This window comes from Ammodytes marinus, assembly GCF_949987685.1.
Source record: "Ammodytes marinus genome assembly, chromosome: 4".
NCBI lineage: Eukaryota > Metazoa > Chordata > Actinopteri > Uranoscopiformes > Ammodytidae > Ammodytes > Ammodytes marinus.
The window spans coordinates 30,124,364-30,145,317 of record NC_137233.1 but is presented as its reverse complement, the minus strand read 5'-3'; the positions used below and the strand labels follow the sequence as shown (position 1 = coordinate 30,145,317).

The 20,954-nt window shown below is 39.9% G+C and overlaps 1 protein-coding gene across 1 annotated transcript; it reads right to left on the bottom strand.

Annotated features, from left to right (window-relative positions):
- Nucleotides 1-269: 269 nt before the first annotated feature.
- LOC307249990 (SPRY domain-containing protein 3-like) lies at nucleotides 270-20,601 on the bottom strand. Its single transcript, XM_080026909.1, has 11 exons — nucleotides 20,500-20,601; nucleotides 18,818-18,964; nucleotides 18,606-18,681; nucleotides 14,132-14,256; nucleotides 11,937-12,069; nucleotides 11,619-11,807; nucleotides 8,421-8,570; nucleotides 6,014-6,071; nucleotides 4,501-4,620; nucleotides 4,283-4,404; nucleotides 270-3,001 (listed from the first exon to the last, which is right to left on the bottom strand). The coding sequence occupies exons 2-11, from the start codon at nucleotides 18,943-18,945 to the stop codon at nucleotides 2,867-2,869; spliced, it is 1,236 nt and encodes a 411-aa protein (XP_079883035.1). The 5' UTR covers nucleotides 18,946-18,964; nucleotides 20,500-20,601; the 3' UTR covers nucleotides 270-2,866.
- Between the last annotated feature and the right edge of the window lie 353 nt (nucleotides 20,602-20,954).

Below are 20,954 nucleotides of genomic sequence, written 5' to 3'. Positions count from 1 at the left end.
ATTATGCCTACATTAGACCGGTAGATGCAAGAGCCCCCAAATGACTCTTCGCCTGGAGCCCCCAAATGGCTAAGTTCGGCACTGACTACAACACACAACTATGGGGATAATATTCGTTATACACAAATAATTCGACATTAGCGGGGAAATAAATCTAATTTGCAGGTAGTCAGCAGACAGCATTTGATGTTATTCAACTTCACTCGGCAGAAAAAAGCAGAAGCGGGGACATTGGTGCAGTGAACGTTATCATTCTTTATTGTGTACATTTTTCTTTTTTTTCTGATTGTTTTTAAGTGAGAATAATTACATGACAGGTAGGCTACACAAGTGCTGGTTTTGAGAGGAACCAAAAAGATGCGCTAATTATGTGAGACTTTACATGATTAATAACACAAAAGATTAAGTAGGCTAGGTCTTAATATTAAAAGCGAGTGGCGCACTGCCAACAGCAGCAGAAGCCCGTCATTAGCTCCTGTGATCTAAGATGAATAATCATTTAAAAAAAACGGACGCTGATGGTGAAGTGTGAAGAACTGAACAGGAGTAGCCTACAAACTGTCTCCAGTCAACACGTACAGGCTGATATCATGAGGTGCACAGTGTTCCTCCGGCACACAATTAGCAGCAGTTGAGCATCATGACCACCACCAGAGACTTTAAAATGTCATGCAGAGTCCGAACAAGGACACAAAGGATGCAAATAATCCTTATTCAAATGAACATCCCAGCAAGATTTGTTATCCAGTGACAATCAGAGTCTACAGACATATGGCACCTTTGGGATGAGGCGTAGAAGGCTTTCAGTATGATTGGTCCTACGAACCTAAAAGCCAGAATGAACCAACCTACATGGAACACCTGCATCATTCTACTGGGGTCATTTAGCCAGACAGGCACTTTGCTCATAAGGTCAAATGTTTCAAACAAAGTCTGGTTGTAAAGCCTTATTATGACATCAGTGAAGTTCTTACATCTGTCGGATTTTTTTTTTTAAGAGAGAAAAAAATACAGCATAGCAGTTAAAACATATATATAACTCCTGCTGGAAATGAAGTATGCATTGATAGTGAAATAAGAGCCTTTTTCTTTATAGTTTTGGTGAAAGTGCTGTTGTGTGTCAAATCTAGTGTCACATAAAAAATAAACAAGTCTTTTCTATAACTCTACCTGTGACAAGATTCCAGCGGGGAGCAGTAATTACAGTCTTCAGTTTCAAGATAAATTAATTAGGAAAACAATAAGCAAGTGTGGGACAAAACAAAAAAACATTCTGAAATTAATTATTACAGGTTTGTGGTAATGGTGGAATTAAAGATACAGCAATAGCATAAAAATAACCATAGAAAAAGACAAGGTAATTCATTTGGATTGGTTTTCAGATATACCTGAGAGCAACAAATATTTCTTACAGTATGGCTTCATTTTCAACATTCACTTCTTCAGTTCAATATTCATGTCAGACTTGTAAACAAAAATACTACTACACCATGTTTCGTCCTTAATTATTAACAGTCTCCCTCTTCAAGCTTTTTCCCTTTACGAGACATGTTCTATTAATTTAATCCATAACACCTTTTTTGAATCCACAGAAAATACAAATGACTTCCAAAGTATATTTTCTTTTTTTTAAATGGATTACTGTTCATCAAAAAGCTCCACTGAGTTTGGCTTGAATTTCGTTTACTCAAATATAGATAAGTCATTTTCTTGGTTTGCGAGATGCATGCTCGGACACCGAAAAATCTATACTCAAAAAAACAAATTCAAAGCAATAAGGAAGTGATATTGCTACATAAACAGACTCCTACTGTCGCTTCAGTAATTGTTGGTCTAAATCTGTTTGAGGTTCTTCCTGACATGGTTTTGTTTTGTGTTTTGTGGTTCTTTTACACGCATATCTATCCAAAAAAATGTTTTATAGGCAATGACCTGCAGGACAGTATATCAACCACAACTAAAATTCAAATCATACCTGATCAAAAAAGGACAACAGCTAGTCATGATATAAAAACCTTGGTTTGGAATTACTCTTTTAAAACGGCTCACTCCAATAAAAGCCATAATTACGCTTTGGTTCTAATTTCCAACAAATGGAATTACATTTAATTATCCCATAATTCCTATTGCATGCGGCATGCACAGTTGCCACAGAATATGCTGTAATGATTTCACGTCAGAACAAGCACAAGCAATAAAGCAGCAGCTTCCACAGACGTTGCTTCACAGGGTAAACTCAGCATTCATATCAGTGCACTACTGCTTTCCTGGAAGACATTTGGAGCATTGTTTCTCTACCAGTCTCACCACTGAGTGTCGGCAACACACCATCGACAGAATCAAGTTCAGCAACACACCTTTGGTAATGAGCACTGCAAGGCTGCCGTCTGGGAGAGTGGCACTAGTACTACATATCAGCTTGCATATATTACTGCTAATAACAGGCGCCGCTAGCTAAATGGGCTCTGCTAAGATTGGATTTCTACATTCACTATTCTGGTGAGACCCTTTTTTTTGGCATTTTATGTTATTTAAACATCTCTACTCTGTGAGAAGAAATTGTCAAAAATAGTGTTTTACCCTTACAAACCCCTGATTTAGCATATTCCTGTTAAACCATATCATTATAAATCACTGTTTTGAGGCACAAACGTCGTATTGGCATACATTATTTTGATTGTTCTCTATAAACCTTTCCTGACAGCATGAGGGAGCCAAAGTCACCTCCTGCACTGGAGCCATTATTTGAAGTGACATCTTGGAGCTGCCTGCTGATGTCCAGGTATTCATTCTTGTCCCATCTCCAAAATGTTTCCTTCATCCGTGCTCTGGTTTCACCACACTCATTTCATTGCCTCCTTCCAGCTCAGCCACTGAGAGGGTGCAGGTCCACTCTGACCTTCTCCCCAGTGCTCATCATGCCGATGGTGGGGTACAAGCCTCCTACAGGTAAGGCCACTTCCCTCCGGCCCACCACCTTTCCATTTCTGGTGAAGAACACCTGTTCAAACCCCAGGCAAGGAGATAATAAGAATAGTTGCACTGAAGGTTTAAAGCCCCTGTAAACCAAAATCCACAAAATCCTTCGAACTATGTCATTTAGTGAGTTGGTTGGATGACAGTAAGCATCCGAAAAGAGCTAGGCATATTTATCAATCCAAATGAAAGATATTGTCATTCAAGTTTGATCAACGTTACAGAAATACAGTTTAAATGGGTACGCTCTGGTTGTAAGGACACAGTTAGTATTTTGAACCAATCACAGCAGTTCTCTGCCCAAACGTTCAATAAATACAATGACTGTTGCCATGGGGACCGTTGGATATGGCCACACCCACACAGTCCTGTCAAAAGGTCGACAGTAAAAAAAAGCTGTTTCTAAACTAATGCTGGGCTTACACTAGAGGACTTTTAAAAGACTTTGAAAAGACTGAAGACTGAAACCCTCTTACATCTAAACACAATCAACTCACACCTGTAGACAACTAGTCATTAGTTTTCAGTCACAGAGTGAGATTTTGAAAAGACAGGGGGTCTCATATTGCAAGACTACAACTAGATCCCTTTTGAGATTAATATTATTTCCGCAAACGCGATAGTGATTATTTAATTAAAAACAAGTTAATTCAATATTCCGAGCGGGGGACTTCCTTTAGTTATTTGATCATCTTTATTTGCTGATCTCGTCCCCCAATAACTTTAACTCCTAACCCTGTATTTGACGGTAGAGTGTTCAGGTTGCGCGGTTGTCAGCCTGGTTCTCCCGCAGAGGCTTCAAGGAAAAAGTGTCCGAAATAAGTCCCTGCACAGGCGGACACAGGTCGCGACTAATGCCGCTCCTCCTGCGTCGTGCTTGGTGCATGCAAGAGTGTGACAGTGTTTACGTCATTTCGCTTGAGCCAACCCCTTAAGACAAACGATAATATCAAACATGTTTGATAATGTCGGAACGTCAAGACGGGAAGAAGACTGGCTGAAATCGGGTCGGATGACCACCTTACACCAAACGACTGAGATTACGTGCGCGCGCCACAACTCCAGCACGACTTCTGTGATTTCAATCTGACAATGGACTGTCAAATCGCGTGAAAAGTCGTGTAGTGTAAGCCCAGCATCAGTTGTATAATAGTTATATACATTTATTTTCATCCGATTTTTGTAAAAGCTTATTTAGACACCCAACTTTGATATCATATATTGATTTTCACTATGTGAGACCAGGTTTCCAGAGGCTTTAAGAGTCCCTGGTTTTGATATGTAGGTAAGCACAGCAGTCTCTCACCGTGACCTTCCTTCCCTCCATATCCTCTCCCTCGTCCTCATCTTCTTCATTGCTTGCATACAAGTCGTTCTGAACCTCGCTGGGCTTGGGGGGAACTTCAAAGTCCCAGTCATCTACGTCATCTGAAAACCCCCCCAGAAAAAAACAGAAATATTAGAGAGAGTGTATGAGACGAGGCTAGGTGCATTGGAAACAATATAAAAAGAAAATATGTTTACCTCCGACGTCAAGGCTGTAGTCGCGTGGAAACATGATCCCACAGCCCATGTTGTCCCCTTCAAAGCAGCGTGGGCCAAACGCGTCCCCGACACCGCTGCCCTGGAACAACTTTCCATCATCTACGGAGAACAAGAGGGAAGCTTGAGTTTTGTCTGGTAGAGCAGTGTGATGCAAGTTTCTGAGACCAATGATCCTGGTCAGCCAAACATATACTATACAGACGGGACAGACAAACTACCTCACACTCACTCCTACAGCCAGACAGGGACAACAAGCATCAAGTATTCATTTGGAACAATAATACTCCTACGTGTATTTGGAACTATTTTCAGCTATGTGCTGTTCCCAGCTGGTGAAACCAAATGAAAAAAGCTTCATAGAAAGCAATAATAATCTTTGAAATATTTCAGTTATTAAAATGTCTATCATTAAAAATAGAATATTGAAAAATCTGCACTTTCTACGATTGTTCCCATGAGCAACAATTTGGTGCCATTACTTAAGTGATTGTTGGCAGCACCAAAAATGTGTGGACGGGACGCTACGAAATATAAGACGCTGGCAATGCCTTTAGCGGCAGTTGTAATAGCTGGAAATAAGGATTTCATTTAAATGGGATTTTTTTTTACCTATCACGATCAAGCCCCAACCTCAGTGATTTTTACCAGCATCCAATAAGGAAGTGACCACAACTGTAGTAACCAGGAAGTGCCACTAGGGGGGTGGTACCAAGACTGAGCCATTTTTCTTTGACTCACTTATTAGACAGGCCGTTTTCAAAATCTTATTAAACCTATTTACAGCCTGGTCCACAAAACCATTTTAGTCTGTATGTTTAGGTCATATCTCCATGACAACAATGAGGGGGGTGAATTATTTCGGACCACGCTAGTTTTTATTTTATCGGAGGTAAAAATGTATTGGCGCGATCTCTTGAGTGACAGCTCTCCGCCCGTTGTCCCTCGCTTTGCCTCGGAGGTATACGTCAGCTATCTCCCTCCCCCTCACAAAATGGCGACATGCACAAACCAGGATTATTGGATGCCGTGTGAATAACTGAGGTCAGCCCGGATGCTACATCCATATTATAGGAGCCACTTCCATGGTGTAAGTAAGCTCCGTTTGGTCTGACTCCCGGGTGACCTAGTTGACGCGCTGTGTCTCAATTTTTGTAGTTGTGTGAAGTAATGACTGATCCGTGTCCTGTTTGCAACCCGGCGTTTATTGTTTACGATGACACCAATGATATGTGAATACATCCAGACAGGTCCTCATTGACACTAACAACGATTGTTTACAATTGAGATATGTTTCGAGCGGTCAAAAACCGTATGCCCTTCCGGGGTCAAACAACAAACAATACATGAAGTGATACACCTTTTATACCTGTGCCCCAGGCAATAGGGCAGTGACACCTGGTGGACAACACATGACATGACAACATATAGATACCCAAAAAGGGCTCTTACACATATTATTCTATATCTATGATCACGATGAGCCAAAACTCACCCGCATGATAGGCTATGGACCCCCTGCTCCAACCTGGATGTCTGTTTTTGGGATAGTCCTGTGAAGGGAAATAACATCTTATGATCAGATCAACTAGTTTGAAGTATGTGTCTGTGCATTTTCCTTTCAAGGGTTCTTATTTTCATTTTTGTATTCCATTGATTGAAGCTTTTGGAAGTTTTCTGTCGAATTCTGTCTTAAACAGGCCAGACTGGCTTACATTTCATAAAGCTAACACTTTGCACCTTGCTCTGCATTATAAACATTGTTTGTGGCCTTTTGATATCCAATGTCAGTGTTTTTAGAGTGACAGGTTGGGAATCATCATCACAAGTCTTAATCTAAGATGAGGGTTGATTTCAGACTCTACTGTGTGATGACATTTAATCAGGTGATTGGGATGTTTTCCAGTTACAGTATAGAGAGAAAAGTAAGAATCTTAAGAATCTTCCTCATTTTAAATTTGGGGTTTACACAGATTTGAAAAGCTGCTAAGAAATGACTATGAGTTATATTATAAATCCCTGATACAACAGTTTCAGGGATTCAGTTCATTTATAGGGTTGGCAAATTCATTTTGTATCTTACTATGTCGTTTTTTTACATGGCAAACTCCATACCATCTGTTTGCATTGTCTCTTGAAGATCTGGAGCAGTAGTTAGTAACACTGCCCACTGTACTTGGATTATTCCCAATTTACCAAGAAGTGGAGAATATAATTTCTAAGTGAAATGAAACAACCTCATTTTATCCTGATTCATAACTACTGTCACTGTGACTTTTACGAAGACGGTCTGTAGAACAAACTAGGTTTTGGTGAGCTTCTTTGGACGGACATGATTCTTAAATTGGATTTCCTCTTATAAGAACAGATCTAACATTGAATTTACAGTCACGTGTTTAGTCTAATTATCAGAGGTCTAAGTAACCATATACTCTCCAGTAAACAGAGAAGTTAGTGTGATGAAGGGCATGGCAACAGGTAGTTAAAACTAGGCGTTGGAAGGAAAAAGCATCAGAGTACAGGAACCACAGATATTAGAGATAAGGTGTCTGTAATGATGACGCATAGAAGACTAAGAGACTCTTCCCCCTGAAGCAAGAAAAGAGAAAAAAGGAATGTGCCATGAACATCTGCTTTCTTTGTCCAGTACAATCAACCATGGAGCAAATACTAACTGTTTAGCATGTGTTACCCTGTGACGGAGAGAGACACCTTTGTTTGGATTTTTGCAGCCTAGAGTCAATGCTTCCAATCAGAAGACTGACGCGTTTTTGCAGGAGATGACGGGGGGAGGAAAAAAAAAAAAAAAACTCCGGAAAGACCGATTTGATGGATTTATAATTCCCGTTGCCAAAAGACCACAGACACACCGAGAAAAACAATTCCCTGGAAAACAATCAGCAGAAAAAAAATTGACAGGGCGTCAATCAGCACGCCGTCTGACCCCGAGGCGCGACGTGCCCACACACAGTAACCGGTGGCAGAGGACGCGTGCAACGGCAACGCCACCCAGGCTGAAGGGCACCACCACAGCTGGCAAAACAGCAGCGTGATTAGCCAGACTGATGCCCTGATCAGTGGCCTATAACCAGGAACAACCGAGGGACTTCCTATCCCAGCGCAGAAACGGCCATCTCAAGAGACCGCACGTCATTTCATATCTGGCATTGGAACGACGCAATGACTGCATCCTCTGCAATTAATACAAAAAGTTGTATTTGTTATTAAACAGAATGAGTTCACCATGATTTCATGCGAGGCCAAAGACAGCTGATTAGATCTCTAATGTGGAAACATTCAACAAAGTCTTCTCTCGGACCCCACCTTATTTTCCAAAATATGGATCATCGCCCTAAATCAGCCAAACTAATTAGGCCATCAACGCTAATTGTTGAGTCTGAGGATCTCCGTCAATTCTTTTCAATTGCTTTCTTTCTTGTGTACAGTACACTGACGTCATGGAAAGAGGGAGTGAAACAAAGCAGAAACAGATAGAAAAAAGTGAAATAAACACGACCATCCGACTTTCTTATCTTATCTCTAAAGTCACTTGACTCATATTCGACTGCAGTGTTCTTAGTTACATGGTAGATTAGCATGTCAATGGAGAAAAAAAAACTTGCTTTCTATGGAAAACCAGATGTCCGGGTTTGAAATGAGACAATATTTATTCTGTTGTTAGCCTTTCCTCTTTCGGTCATCCATCACTCAGACTGGAAACAGTGAGAGCAGTGGTGCGTATGAGGCGAAGGCGCTGACGATGCGTTGGAGGTTTGGGGAGTAATGGGAGGGGGGATGGGGGGGGGGGCTTTACCGACAGATAACCACAGAGTGTGTATACAGCAAGATGCATTGACTGTCCATGATAATGATGCTGTGACTCAAAAGGAAGAGGCTCTTACCCTGCGTGCCAGCCCCAGGGCGATGTAACACTTCTCCCCAGCATCTGTGATCTCCAGCTCAAAGTAGTGGAAGCGGGTGGTGAGAGGCCGACGCGCCTGAGCCAAACCCACGTCCACGATGCTCTTCCCTTTACCCACGTACTCCAGCAGCTGTGGCAATAACACACACAGACGCAGACACACCCACACACAGACACACACACACACACACACATACATACACTTACAGATTATGACTGAGTAAAAAAGTGGACTAAAGTCTCTATACCTTTGGTAGCGTCGAAGTATTTTCAATTTGTTATAGCACCTAGTGAGTGAAGAGACAGATTTTTTTCAGTCCAACAGAGCTTATGTGTGCCAAAAACTTTACATAGCTTTAAAGCGAGTCCATGTTACTTTTGAAAGGAGAAAAACAAAACATAAACATAGGTTTAGAGGTTGCTAATGTTAGCTTACCAAAGTAGATAGGGCTATACAACAAACCCTGTAATTGTCCCTTGTAGCAAAAGCTGCTGCTGTTCAGAACAAAAAGTTACATAAGATCGTTATGAATCTGCCTGTGTGTGCCACATAGAACGCAGTCCCATTTCCTCTAACCTGCATAATGCATAAAGCACTACTTTGGATGTTTTGACTGAAAAAATTAATACATTTGGGATTAATGAGAAATAAGCATTACTCATTGTATTTGGTATTTCCACGAGTATGTATAACCAGTATAACATGCGTTTAGATCTAAGACATAATAACACTTGTCTTTGATTACTTAATAAATACATTCAAACAATATTTAGTCAAGCACCTATTGTATGTTTAGGCGTGTCAACCAAACTGGAGAAGGAATTCCCCGAGTTCAACCCCAGACCGTATGCTGCCTTTATTGCCAGTGATAGCATGCCTGATTTTGCACTAGCATGGCTACTGTTCGCTTCTCGGGGCGCTAGATGCAGCAGTCGAATAAGAGAGCATGTTTTATTCACACGTTATCCTTATTCGCGATGTAAGATAATGAGATGAGAAAATAGGTCGCGATAACATGCAATTCTGTCTTTAATTAACTTTTCTTTCGTTACCAAACAGCAGATTGCATCCACTGCCATTTCAGCACCGATAAAAATCATACACTTATTTAAATAGTTCCCTTTCATCTGTATTTACGGACCCATTCATTCCTAGAGGAGTTGTGTTTTCGTAATACACCTCTGCTTCCTTTTTTTTATGTCAGTATGTAAGCACAAACTCTACAGAGGTAAACATCAATTCCAGTGTTGTAACTGCAGCTGACCTCATTTGGATAGTAAATCACCCACTAGTCTCTATACAGCTGTTCCAGTTCATTTAGTCTTATAGTAAATGTACATACTTATATAAATGTGAATAAATATCCCAGTTTAACACATCTGTGTGCGTGTTTTTTTAAATCCAATAAATGTCTGAGCTAACACGCAATCACAAGTGTCTGCAAAACTTAAAAGAATAACACTAAAGAAACCAGAACCTATAATAATTGGAAGTCCAAAACACTATTAAACATCATAGTTAAACTTCAATATCAAAGCACCCTGCCCTATCCCTCATGAGCCCTGGAATCGCATGGAAAAACATGTTTTGTTTTTGTATCCTGACAGCTTTCATGTAGTGTTAAGACATGCACATGTGTAATTGATGTGTAATTGATGAGTTCAAGGAAGATCTGACTGCGGTTTGAGGGCCCTGTATTCATACAGGACAGGGCCAAATTTGTAGAAATAATGGATAATTAAACGTGCGGGTGGCATAAAGGTTATGCTCCTGCCTGAGGGCTACTCAGCTGCGCTCCCCTCCCAGTCCTCTTTCAATTCAGGTTTTGTGCGTATTAACTTCTGAGTCAGACACAAACACTGCAGCCCTGCCGTCACAGGGACGGGTGGAGACCCAACTAGAGAGCGGGACGAGGTCAAGGAAGCATTCCTCTATTGACTCTCTGAGATTTTGTTTGTGGACACGCAATCTCCAAGTGTGCACTTTGCTTTATTGATCTTCACTCTTCAATATGGATTCATTCCATTGTGGATTTGAAACACTTGATCCCATGAAGGGTAACTGATACAAGGTTTCGACCGATTTCTTATTTGACATTTTGATAAATTCCTGTTCCATTTAATCACTTCAAAAGAAATTAAGTTGAGAAAGAAGACGTAAGCAGACTTGGTAAGTGCCTGTATATGTCGGGTCTTGTTGGCTAGAGTATACAGTACATAGCTAGAGTTATGGTTCTTCATAACATCTTTGCTTAAAGAGTAATCTACCTATTTAACATTGCTCAATGCTCTTCTTTAACAGTTTTTTTTCTAGTTCAAATTATTATTATTTTTTTTTTAATATACATCAGGATTTTGGACCAAAGATGGAATAAAGTATATGAGTGATTGAGTGACCAACACACGATGAGTCATCTCTGAAATGCTGTTAAGAACTCAAAGGGCTTCAAACTTCAGTGAGCAGCCAACCGTAATTAAAGCTTTCTGATGTATTCCAAACTAATAACCTGGTGTTCGCTGATTCACCCCTCTGCTACAAACCAATCATTCAGCTGCAGGAAGCTTTATGAGGGAGACAACCCCTAAGGCCTTTGTCACCTTAAATGTCCCTGACTGGCAGACCTGCCCACAGTAGAATAACATGTTGATGATAATGATATTTGTTTTCATAAATATGTTTTTTTTGACCATCTGTCTACAACAACAATTAATAACCTTAAATAATGCAATTATTTAACATAATGTGATCATTTTGAGTGCAATAACCTTGTGTGTCTCTTCTCATTTCAGTGTTCAGTGCTCTACACCTCGTAGTACAATTTAAGTGTGCAATATTAACCTTAAACATTGCAATAATACAATGTCAACATTTCAAGTGCAATAACTTCATGTGTGTATAATGCAAATTAGAGACTGGGAAAAATGTGTCTCTCATCTCATTGTACACTGGTCCCCTTGTTATTTATTTTATTCTATTGTATTATAATTTGTTTTAAGAGAGAATAGCTATTTTCTACGATTTCTTATTTCTTTTTTGAATTTTCCTGTTATAATGTTATTTATATATAACATTGTTTTTATTGAAGCTGACTCAGGGAGATTCGCACAAGAATCCCAATGCACTTGTACTTGCACCTGTGCAAATGGCAATAAATATATTCTATTCTATTCAACTTACCGTGCCAGTCACCTTGACGTCATGCAGACGGCTCCAGTCCTCTTCATGACTATCAACTATCATCAGACCATCGTCCTCCTCCATTCCCCATTCAGCGTTCAGGTCCAGCAGCACTTCTTCCCCCAGGGAATGCATTCCCACAGCAGGGTACAGAGCATCAGGAGATGCTGGGATTTCCACACTGCCGACCTAGGCACACATTAAAACACAGTGTTGTTGTTTAGGACAAAAGTAGCTGGGAACTATGGATAAACCGACCAGTAAAATTGGAGTGGCTGAACAAACGTGCAGCAATATGACTGTAATGGTGGAACTTACTTCCTTGCCATTCTTGGTAAAAAACACAGTCAGCTGTCCATCATCGGACTCCAGGGATATCCCACAGCCGATTCTGTCGCCTCTGCAGCATTTTGGTCCAAACTGCTGTCCTACAGTGTTGCCATTATACAGCCTGTGGAAGGACAAAGAGGAGAGGCTGAGTGGCTAAATAATAAGGCTAATTACTCAGTAATTTCAGTTTGCAGATGTTTGTCAGAAAACACCTACAAAATGAAGGTAAAAATAAATATACATAATCAGCAGTTTATTTCTCCCTCTAAGTTAAACTCTCCAAGTAATAAAAAAAGAAAGAAAAAGTATACTGTTAATGTTGATATGACGTAGTGTTGGTTCCTGAATATTTAAATTAATTAATTTAATTTAATAAGAAAATAATGAGGTGCCCGGCTGACCTCGAGCTAGAAAAGGTGTTCTACCGTGAAACCAAACATCCTCAAATTATGTAATCTGTCTTTCCCATCATTTTCCCGTCATCTCCTTACTGTCGAAGCTATAATTAAGTCATACATTTACAGTCAGAAAAAAAAAATCTTACTTCCTTGTGATGGAGCAAACAGTGGTGGCGTGCTGTTGCTCTGACATTTTAAGGGGAAGTGTTCCAGTGTTGTAGAAACACATGCATTTCCAGAATATTATTATAAAAACCAGAGCGGAAACATTCACAAGGTAGAGAAACTAATGTATCACTACAGCTACTCTAAAGGGGCAGTTTCACATAAATGTGTAGCTAGCTTCTCTTAACGTTTGTCCAGTTCCTTAAATGTTACACCACATATTTTACTCTCACGCTAACTGACAATCGAACATGAAATGTGCCAGTTTCCTCAGTCAGGACTTTCCCAAATTCATGGCAGGCGAACATTACAGTTTATTTTTTTCGATCGCTTTCGTGCACTGGTCACAACTGAAGCCACATGTTTTAAAAACTCTTCACACAGTATGCAAATCCAACATGCGTCTGTGCAATACAGTTCAACTCACCTTCAAAACTCACTCGCAATAACAAAACTCCACATACAATCTCTCAACAAGCTTGTTGAAGAAAAACACTGGCAACCTTTTTCTATGAGAAAAACGGTTAAAAGCGCAACACACAAACTTAAAAGAACACTAACAACAAGCAGCATTTCACAAAAGATGAATCTTTGCAGTTGAAATGATTTGAGGGATTTCACAGAAATTAATATTTCATCAGAGAGCATGAATAACATATTTTCATTTGATGACCGTACCATTGTATTAAACAACAGTTAATGAAAACCCACCTATTTGCTTACATTTTTTATTTCTTTTTACTGATAAAAAACAAATGTTACAAACATAGACTACTGAAATTCCAGGGCTGTAATGATAATAACATATCAAAAGTCAAGTATAATCACTCATGTTGCGTAAAGGGTGAGTACTGTGAGGTTTTCTAATCCTCCCTATCTTTAGCGTCGCGCCAGAAATGTTCAACACCATCGCACCTTATATTTTTTCTGGCAATGCATCTGGGAAAATATCTCCTCGCATGTCTAATGTGAAGTGTCTCCACACCCAGCATTCATAGCATCCAATAGATACATCTGGTCCTGTGGATGTTGGTTGTAGACTTCTCACCATCATGCTGAGGAGAAACTCCTCTTTGAGGTTAAGGAAAGGGGAGTATAGAGGCAGCAAACCGGTCTGAGATTGTAGCAGCATGGGGAACCAGACATTATCCCAGACAATTACAAAAACAAGCCCTTTGATTTCTATCCCTTGCAAGTGTTGTGCTTTTAGCTGGCATGATGTTTTTTTTATTTTACAATATTCTTCTAAGATTTTCCAATACATTTAAAAAGGTTAAATGCAGAAAACCAACTTTGTATTTTAATGTGTTCCTGAAAGTTTCGAAAACAGTGTCTTAGCAATTGGAAAATACCGCATGAAATACACCGTGAATGTCAGGTTGTCGAGAATGAATAGGAAAAGGGCTCTTGAATTTTGCTAAATGTGTTCATTGCATGCATTTAGTTATTAGTTAGTTTAGTAATTTGTGAACCTAGCCTTTAAGTACAGGAGCAAAAGTGCTGTAATATTACATTGTGTCACTCAGAACAGATTATTCTTGCTGTATGTCTACGTCACGTAACATAAAGAACGATGTTCAGCTGTCAGTTTACGTAGAGAAAAATGTCCTTGTTACATACTTGCCGTCATCAGCATGAAAAGCCACAGATTGTGGGAGCCAGCCCGGCTGGTGGTCCAGCTTGTAGCACTGAGGCACCAAGCCAACAGCAATCATCCCCCTCACTCCTGTATCCATAATGGTCACCTGCAAAGACCACATGTTCAATTATCACCAGGAAAACAATAAAAGGAAGAATCGCTGCAGTTAAAACTCCTCTCTGGAGTGACTCCAAAAACAAAAACAGATTATCTTTGGGATGTCTTACAACAATAATCTCACACACTTTAACTCATTTGAACTGGAAGGCCGTGATCCCATTCCACACACAACTACTACCTTGTATTCAGAGACATGAGAATCAAAACAAAAGCAGTATTCTAGATGATAATGTTTTCTTTTATAATAAATGTGAGGAGTCATTTTATTCTTCCTCTGATTCATCTTAAGATGCCAAACATACATTTAAAAAGACACTGTTGAAGCATCAAAGGGAAACCAGTCATGAACTACTCATTACACATCATCCGTGGGAGGTTTTATGTTGTGGGGAAACGTAACCAGAAAACGTTGTTAAGACAGAGGAAGAGGAGGAGTATGACAAGAGGCACAATTAGGTTGAGGAAACAGATTTATTTTAAATCTACATTTCTTAACTTTCTTTGGGTTCATGTTGCCAGATAAGGCTGATTTAGCCACTCAGCAAAATAAACACATGAAGATGTTTTAATCAAGCAATGTAATGGGTTGTTAATGCAGCCATCAATACTCAATGATAAATCATTAAAGTCTACAGCCATGCTAGCAGCTCTGTGAAGCTGAAACTTAGGCAAAGTGATGCTTAAAAGCTAATGCTAGCATGCCTACATGCTCACAATGATAACACTGCCATGCTAATGAGAAGCAGGTATAATGTCTGTTTGTCATCATAATTGAGCATTTCAGCATGCTCATGATTGCTAATTAACACTAAATATACTAAGTATTTAAATACATTGTTGATGCAGGTGCTGCTGTATCAGTATCAGGATCACTACATTCAGAAGGATTCATTCTCGTAAATGTTTGAACAAAATTCAGTGGAAATCTATCCAATAGCTGTTGAGATATTTGATTCAAAGTGGCGATCCACAGTCTTCCTCCTAGTTAAGAGTTTCTAGACTGTATGGTAGGAAAGTTATAAAAGGTGACATAAATGATTCAAAATGCCCAATTGGGTGCTGAAAGTTTATTAACCAGAAAGGCTCGTCACCCCACCTCTTTTCACTTCATGAAATGACATAGTATCTCTTTGTCCATCACTGCATGTTGGTTGTAAGTGAAAAACCCTTAAGCAAAGAGCTGGCCTTCGCCATTGTTATCATAACTGAATGCTGACCATATGACATCATCCCTAGGGAACCCTACATGGACGCACTGCAATCGGAGCACTGTTGGCAAATCTCGGGTAAGGAGAGGAGGAAACTTTTAAGTTCTTTCCAATGACCTCAACTCTTCTCTCCTGACAGTGAAGAGTAATACATCCCTTTTTTTGTTTCTTTGTCAGTGTGAAACATGCAGATGAACCCTAACATCTACAATCCGTATCCACTTAATCATCATTTAATAGCTCATATACCCATTTAGCCAATTTCCCTTATTTGGCTTCCCCCGTCCTGCCACTTGACCCTCTCAAAGTGAGTCACAGTAATAAAGCTCACAACGTATGTATAAAGGTTGAGAGATTTAGTTACTGTTTCACTACACGTCAGACAAGAGCAGATGTGAGTGTTAAGGCCAGGACACACCAGTCCGACATGTTCCGACTACGCAAAAAATGGAGTCGGCCGTTTCAGGAAGCTCCAATCTTCCCGTCGCGGCCAAAGAACACACCGAGACGACTGTTTATTTTCCGTACACTCGCGGGACGTATGTCTCCACAACAGCAGGCGGCGCTAATCTGTATTGTGGCCCGAAAAAATACGAAAGCCGGAAATGATTGGACATCTCTCTAGAGCATAAACATAGATAGAAATACGTATTTATATTTATGGACCATAAGAGCACAATTTTTAGCAGAGAGTGTCGAGCATGGTGTCGAGCAGTCAACAAGGGTTGATGCATGTGAGTACTCTCAAAACGAAACGAACAAACACATTAAAACGATGGCTAGCTGTTGTTAGCTGTTTGTGCTACCCGCCTCACTTCCGGGCTTCACTGATTCGCTAGCCCTCCACCAATCAAATTGCTCCAAATGAAAGACGGTCGGCCGCCGATTGAACATGTTCAATCGGCGGCCGACAGGCTCAAAACAAGCCCGACGACCTCTACGTCGGCCGACGTCACGGCACACACCAAACAGATTCGTCTTTTTTTTTGACGACGGCGATTATCGGGCTGGTGTGTCCTGGCCTTTAGGCAAGTTTGAACTTGGTTTATTCTGACAAACAGTCACAGTCTTGGGTTGTTTGTGCGCTACAGTGTCTACATAACATGGATCAGAGAAATAAACAAACCGGCACATGATCATTTTGTTGATCCGCGACTTATTTGGCTCTGTGAAACCAATGTGTCAGGGCTGAGACAATACATTAAAAGCCATGCATTATTTTTAGTCAGTAAAAACATTAAAGGTGCTGTGGTTCTTTTAGCTAACTTCCTGTCAGTTACTGCAGTTAGCAGTCCCCTCGCTCGTCCCTACGTCACCACATTAATGCACTGTGGTCTTCAAGCAGCAAGTTATCTAGCATCATCTCAGTGTGATAAAACATGATAAAAACCATCAAAACAGACATTGGGAAGGATTTTTACCTGCTCCGCCATTGTAGGCGCATAAACATTCACCCATGTGTCGCTGTGGCGTGCACCGGCAGTGAGACCATGAGTGAGACGGGTGCGGTCGAGTGTCGGTTTGTAGCGTTCTCTCTTGTGATTGGATAAAATTTCGGGATACTACATAAAGTTTAATTGCTTATTACATGCAGAGCAGCTGACTAAGAGATTGGCTTTATGAAACACGCACATCGTGTAAGTGTTTACTGTATGAATAAAGAGCGATTTAACACTTATATTAATATAAATAAACCGCTTACTTCACCTTTAAGTACTAGGCCTACTATTATCTTGATTAACTAGCTAGCTAGCTAGAGCTAATACAACATGCCTGTAACAGTTTGAGCTGTCAAAATCACAGGGGCAAGTGAAAGTTGTGTGTTTAAGTGGTTCTGTCTGATATCAAGGACTCAATATTTTGATTACATTTTTGATTTAAATATGCCTTCATAATTATTGTAAGCGACAGGTGCTTACTAAACCATGTTAAGAAAAACGGAAGGCTTGACAGGCATAGCAACAGTAACTGAGGGGGGTTGGGCTTACACCTTTCATATGAAGTCAATAAATGTCAACAAAACATGAATATTCTGTAGGAAAACTTGGTAAAAAACACAGTTAGCTGTGTGTAGGAAATGTGTGTAAACCCTGGTGACTAAATGTAAAGAGTGTCTGGAAGTTTCTCCTCGGGTCCATAAATATATTGTGTTGTCCCTTGCTAATCACATAGGCTTGACAGTTAAAAAATTATGCTATCAAAAGACATCGAGACATTTTCTTCAAACCCTAGCTGAACTTGTTGATAAAACAGTGTGTCAACATCAAAGACGAACCTGCTCAGCACGCAGAAGGGAATCTGTTTTAATTGAAAAAAAATAAAAGATAGTTGCTATTTTTGTGCTAGGACTGACACTTCGTGGCAGACACTACCCCTGACTTTGTCATAAATTATTTTGTCATTTATGACCCTTAGAATCAGAATTAGATTTAGCGATTTACTAAACGCCCCGTCCCCAACAGACAACATAAAAAGAGCTGCCAGGAAATTCAACAAATCTATTTCCAAACTGAAAGATCTGTTTTTGATATAAGCGCTGCTCCCAGGAAGTGTTGTGATTTTGTTTTTCATTTTGGCTCAACAAGATGAAGGCAAGCTGTCAGACACGATGTCCTGCCAAGTCTCCTTTCATATGCACAGAACAATGGCTATGTCCTAAATCCATAGCAAATACTGAAGCACTAAGTGAAAGTCATCATCACAATGCTCACAGTGAACTGTTTTGGCCATTTCTACTCACAGGGAGTGAAACAAGATGTGAATTAAAGTTGACAGTTTTAATAAACCAAAATGCTTTTTTTGTTGTATACTAAAAACAATATCTTGGCTGAAACCCTAAGTTACTATAACGCCAATGTGTTCCAATCCAAAATTGTTTTGAGTCTTCCCAGCTCTGAGGAGCTCCTCTATTTCTACACTGCACTGCATTGTGGGACAATACGTGTCCGATACCATAAGTAATTATTGATTTGTACGCATACTGCATTCATCTTAAATCAGGAAAATGTAGATGTAAAAACAAGTCACTAATCACTGTGGCTGTAACATTTCTCTGACAAAGTGATTCAAATGATCACTTTTGTGTTCTGTGAGTCATCATGGATTGGAAGGAATGATCAACTCTTACCTCATAATAGCGATTTCTTCTTGACAATGGCCTGGCCGCCACGAAACAGCCAACTTCATCCGAGTTCCCATGATACCTTCAAAAGAGAACAACTAAATATGAATCATCATATAGGCCAAATGCAAACAGAGTGGATTGAAGAGTGAAGGGTTCTCACATACATTGAGGGACTAATCAGTGTCTCCAGTTTAAACTCCCATGGACGCTGTTACCTGAGTACGTCTCCATCTCTCAGCATCCTCTTCAGCCTCTCCCGGTATCGCACCGCTCGCACTTCACGAATTTCTCGAATTCGTCTCCTCCAATTCAGAAAGCGATAATGAAGGTTTATGTCGTCCATGTTTGACAATCATTACAATCTAGGACACAGGGAAACAATATATCAAAATGACTCATTGCTGCCTGAGATAAATCTATCACCAACCCCAGGCCATACCTAACATTAACTAACGTTTGATATGTATCTGGTTTTTATTCATTGATGTTTAAAATTCTACTAAGATATTTAAAGTAAAAAAAAAAGTTTAGTGAATTTTCATAGTCAAAAGCTGTATGAAAAAAGTGATATCTTTAAAAAGATATTATGCACTAACAGCACAGGTCCTCCTTAAAAACACAGCAAACAGCATTGACCACAACATGATTACCACTGTTGCCTGACAACAAGAAGGACCTGGCTTTGAACCTCAGGCCAAACCCTTCCTGTCAGCAGTTGGTGCGTTTGTGTTTTTCCATTTACGTTTAATCCCACATTCCAAAGACAAGCAAAGGCCTGGACAGCGACTGTTCAACTGCCAGCAGGCATCAACGTGAGTGAGTCCCCCATTCGTGTTAGTCGTGTGATGGTCAGGTGTGTCCCTTGGGTGTCTTCCACCCAGAGTGAACTTTGGCTGACTCCCTTTCTTATGGACTTGCTCTGCTGCTATTGCCCGTGTATGAGAAAAGAAAACAGGACGCAGTCAGCGATGTGTTTATGGTCTTATATCTGGAAAAAACTACAAACTTACAAGCCAACATTTGGACTCAATGCTTCAGTGGTGTGGGGCTGAAAGTGATGATTGCTTTTATGACTGATTGATCTGCTGATTATTTTCTCAATAAATCAATCGTTTAGACTATAAAGTGTCAGATAGACCAACCCAACATGATGTCAAAGAAAGAAAACAAAGACAAACAGTAACATAGTAGCCTAGGCTATATTTTATATGTTTGCTCAATAAATTACTTGTTTCATATAACATAGGCCTATTACAATATAAACAAGATATTGGCCTAACATTTGAATTATTATTAGGCTAATAAGCTCAACACTAATGTAGCCTAATCTAATTGCCTTCCCTTTATGTTAGCCTATAATACAAATAAAAGCCAGGGGAAACGCAACTATTTTTTAATCAAGTTTGGTTTTTCCATTCATATTTAAACTCAGAACCTAATCATTTCAATGTGTGGCTTGTTTTTTTTTCTATTTCTCTAGCGTAGGTGTAAAATGGTTTCGTTGTAAAAACGGCCTGAACATTTTGTCTGTTCCTCGTTGAACCTGAACAGTGAAATGAAACTATGGCCTAAAGTGATAGGCTACTAAAACAGCTCAAGTTATCAGCCAAATTGCGACTGAATAAAACAGTTGTTCCTGATAAAGTAAACAAATAGGCTATGCGACTTTTTCAACTCATATTATCATTTGTTCCGTGTCATTTACCTTTTTACGAGCCTACCCTGAACACAGCATCACATTTCCCAAACTACAGGCAGGACTCGGTTGGCCGGCTAGCTGCTTTCAAGCGATACAACATTATGGCACTGTGTGGCCAAATGTGTACTGTAAACATGACTGTACCTCAGGTTATCAACAACCAATTCAAAGCCTATTTGTCTCATGTTGGTTCCTTACTGTTTTTAAAACTTGTAACGCGTCGTCCTTCGGGTTTTCTTCCAATTTTAAGGAGGTGAAGTCTGTCACTTTATGTCCAACCTGCGCTTTCGGAAGTCCCGCCCTCTCCACCAATCACATCACAGGATAAAAACAGTGCGTCGTCTTTAACCTGTGCACTGCCGTTTATGTGTTTGGTTGTTGTTGTTGTTGTTGTTATAGCTCATTGTATTGAGCCCATTGCTTGAGCTCTAACATTTTCTTGAAAGTAATTAAGAAACTTACACGGAAGGAAAAAAAACTGCTTAGAAACATTATATTTGTCAAAAAATATCAACATATCTCATTATATGTATGCAACTAAAAATCTGAATGTAATGCTGAATTTAGCCCAAATTAAACCACAGATATTAAAGGTGGAGTCAGTGATTCTGGAGAAGACTTGTTGTCAAACCTGTTTCCATCAAAAAGATAGA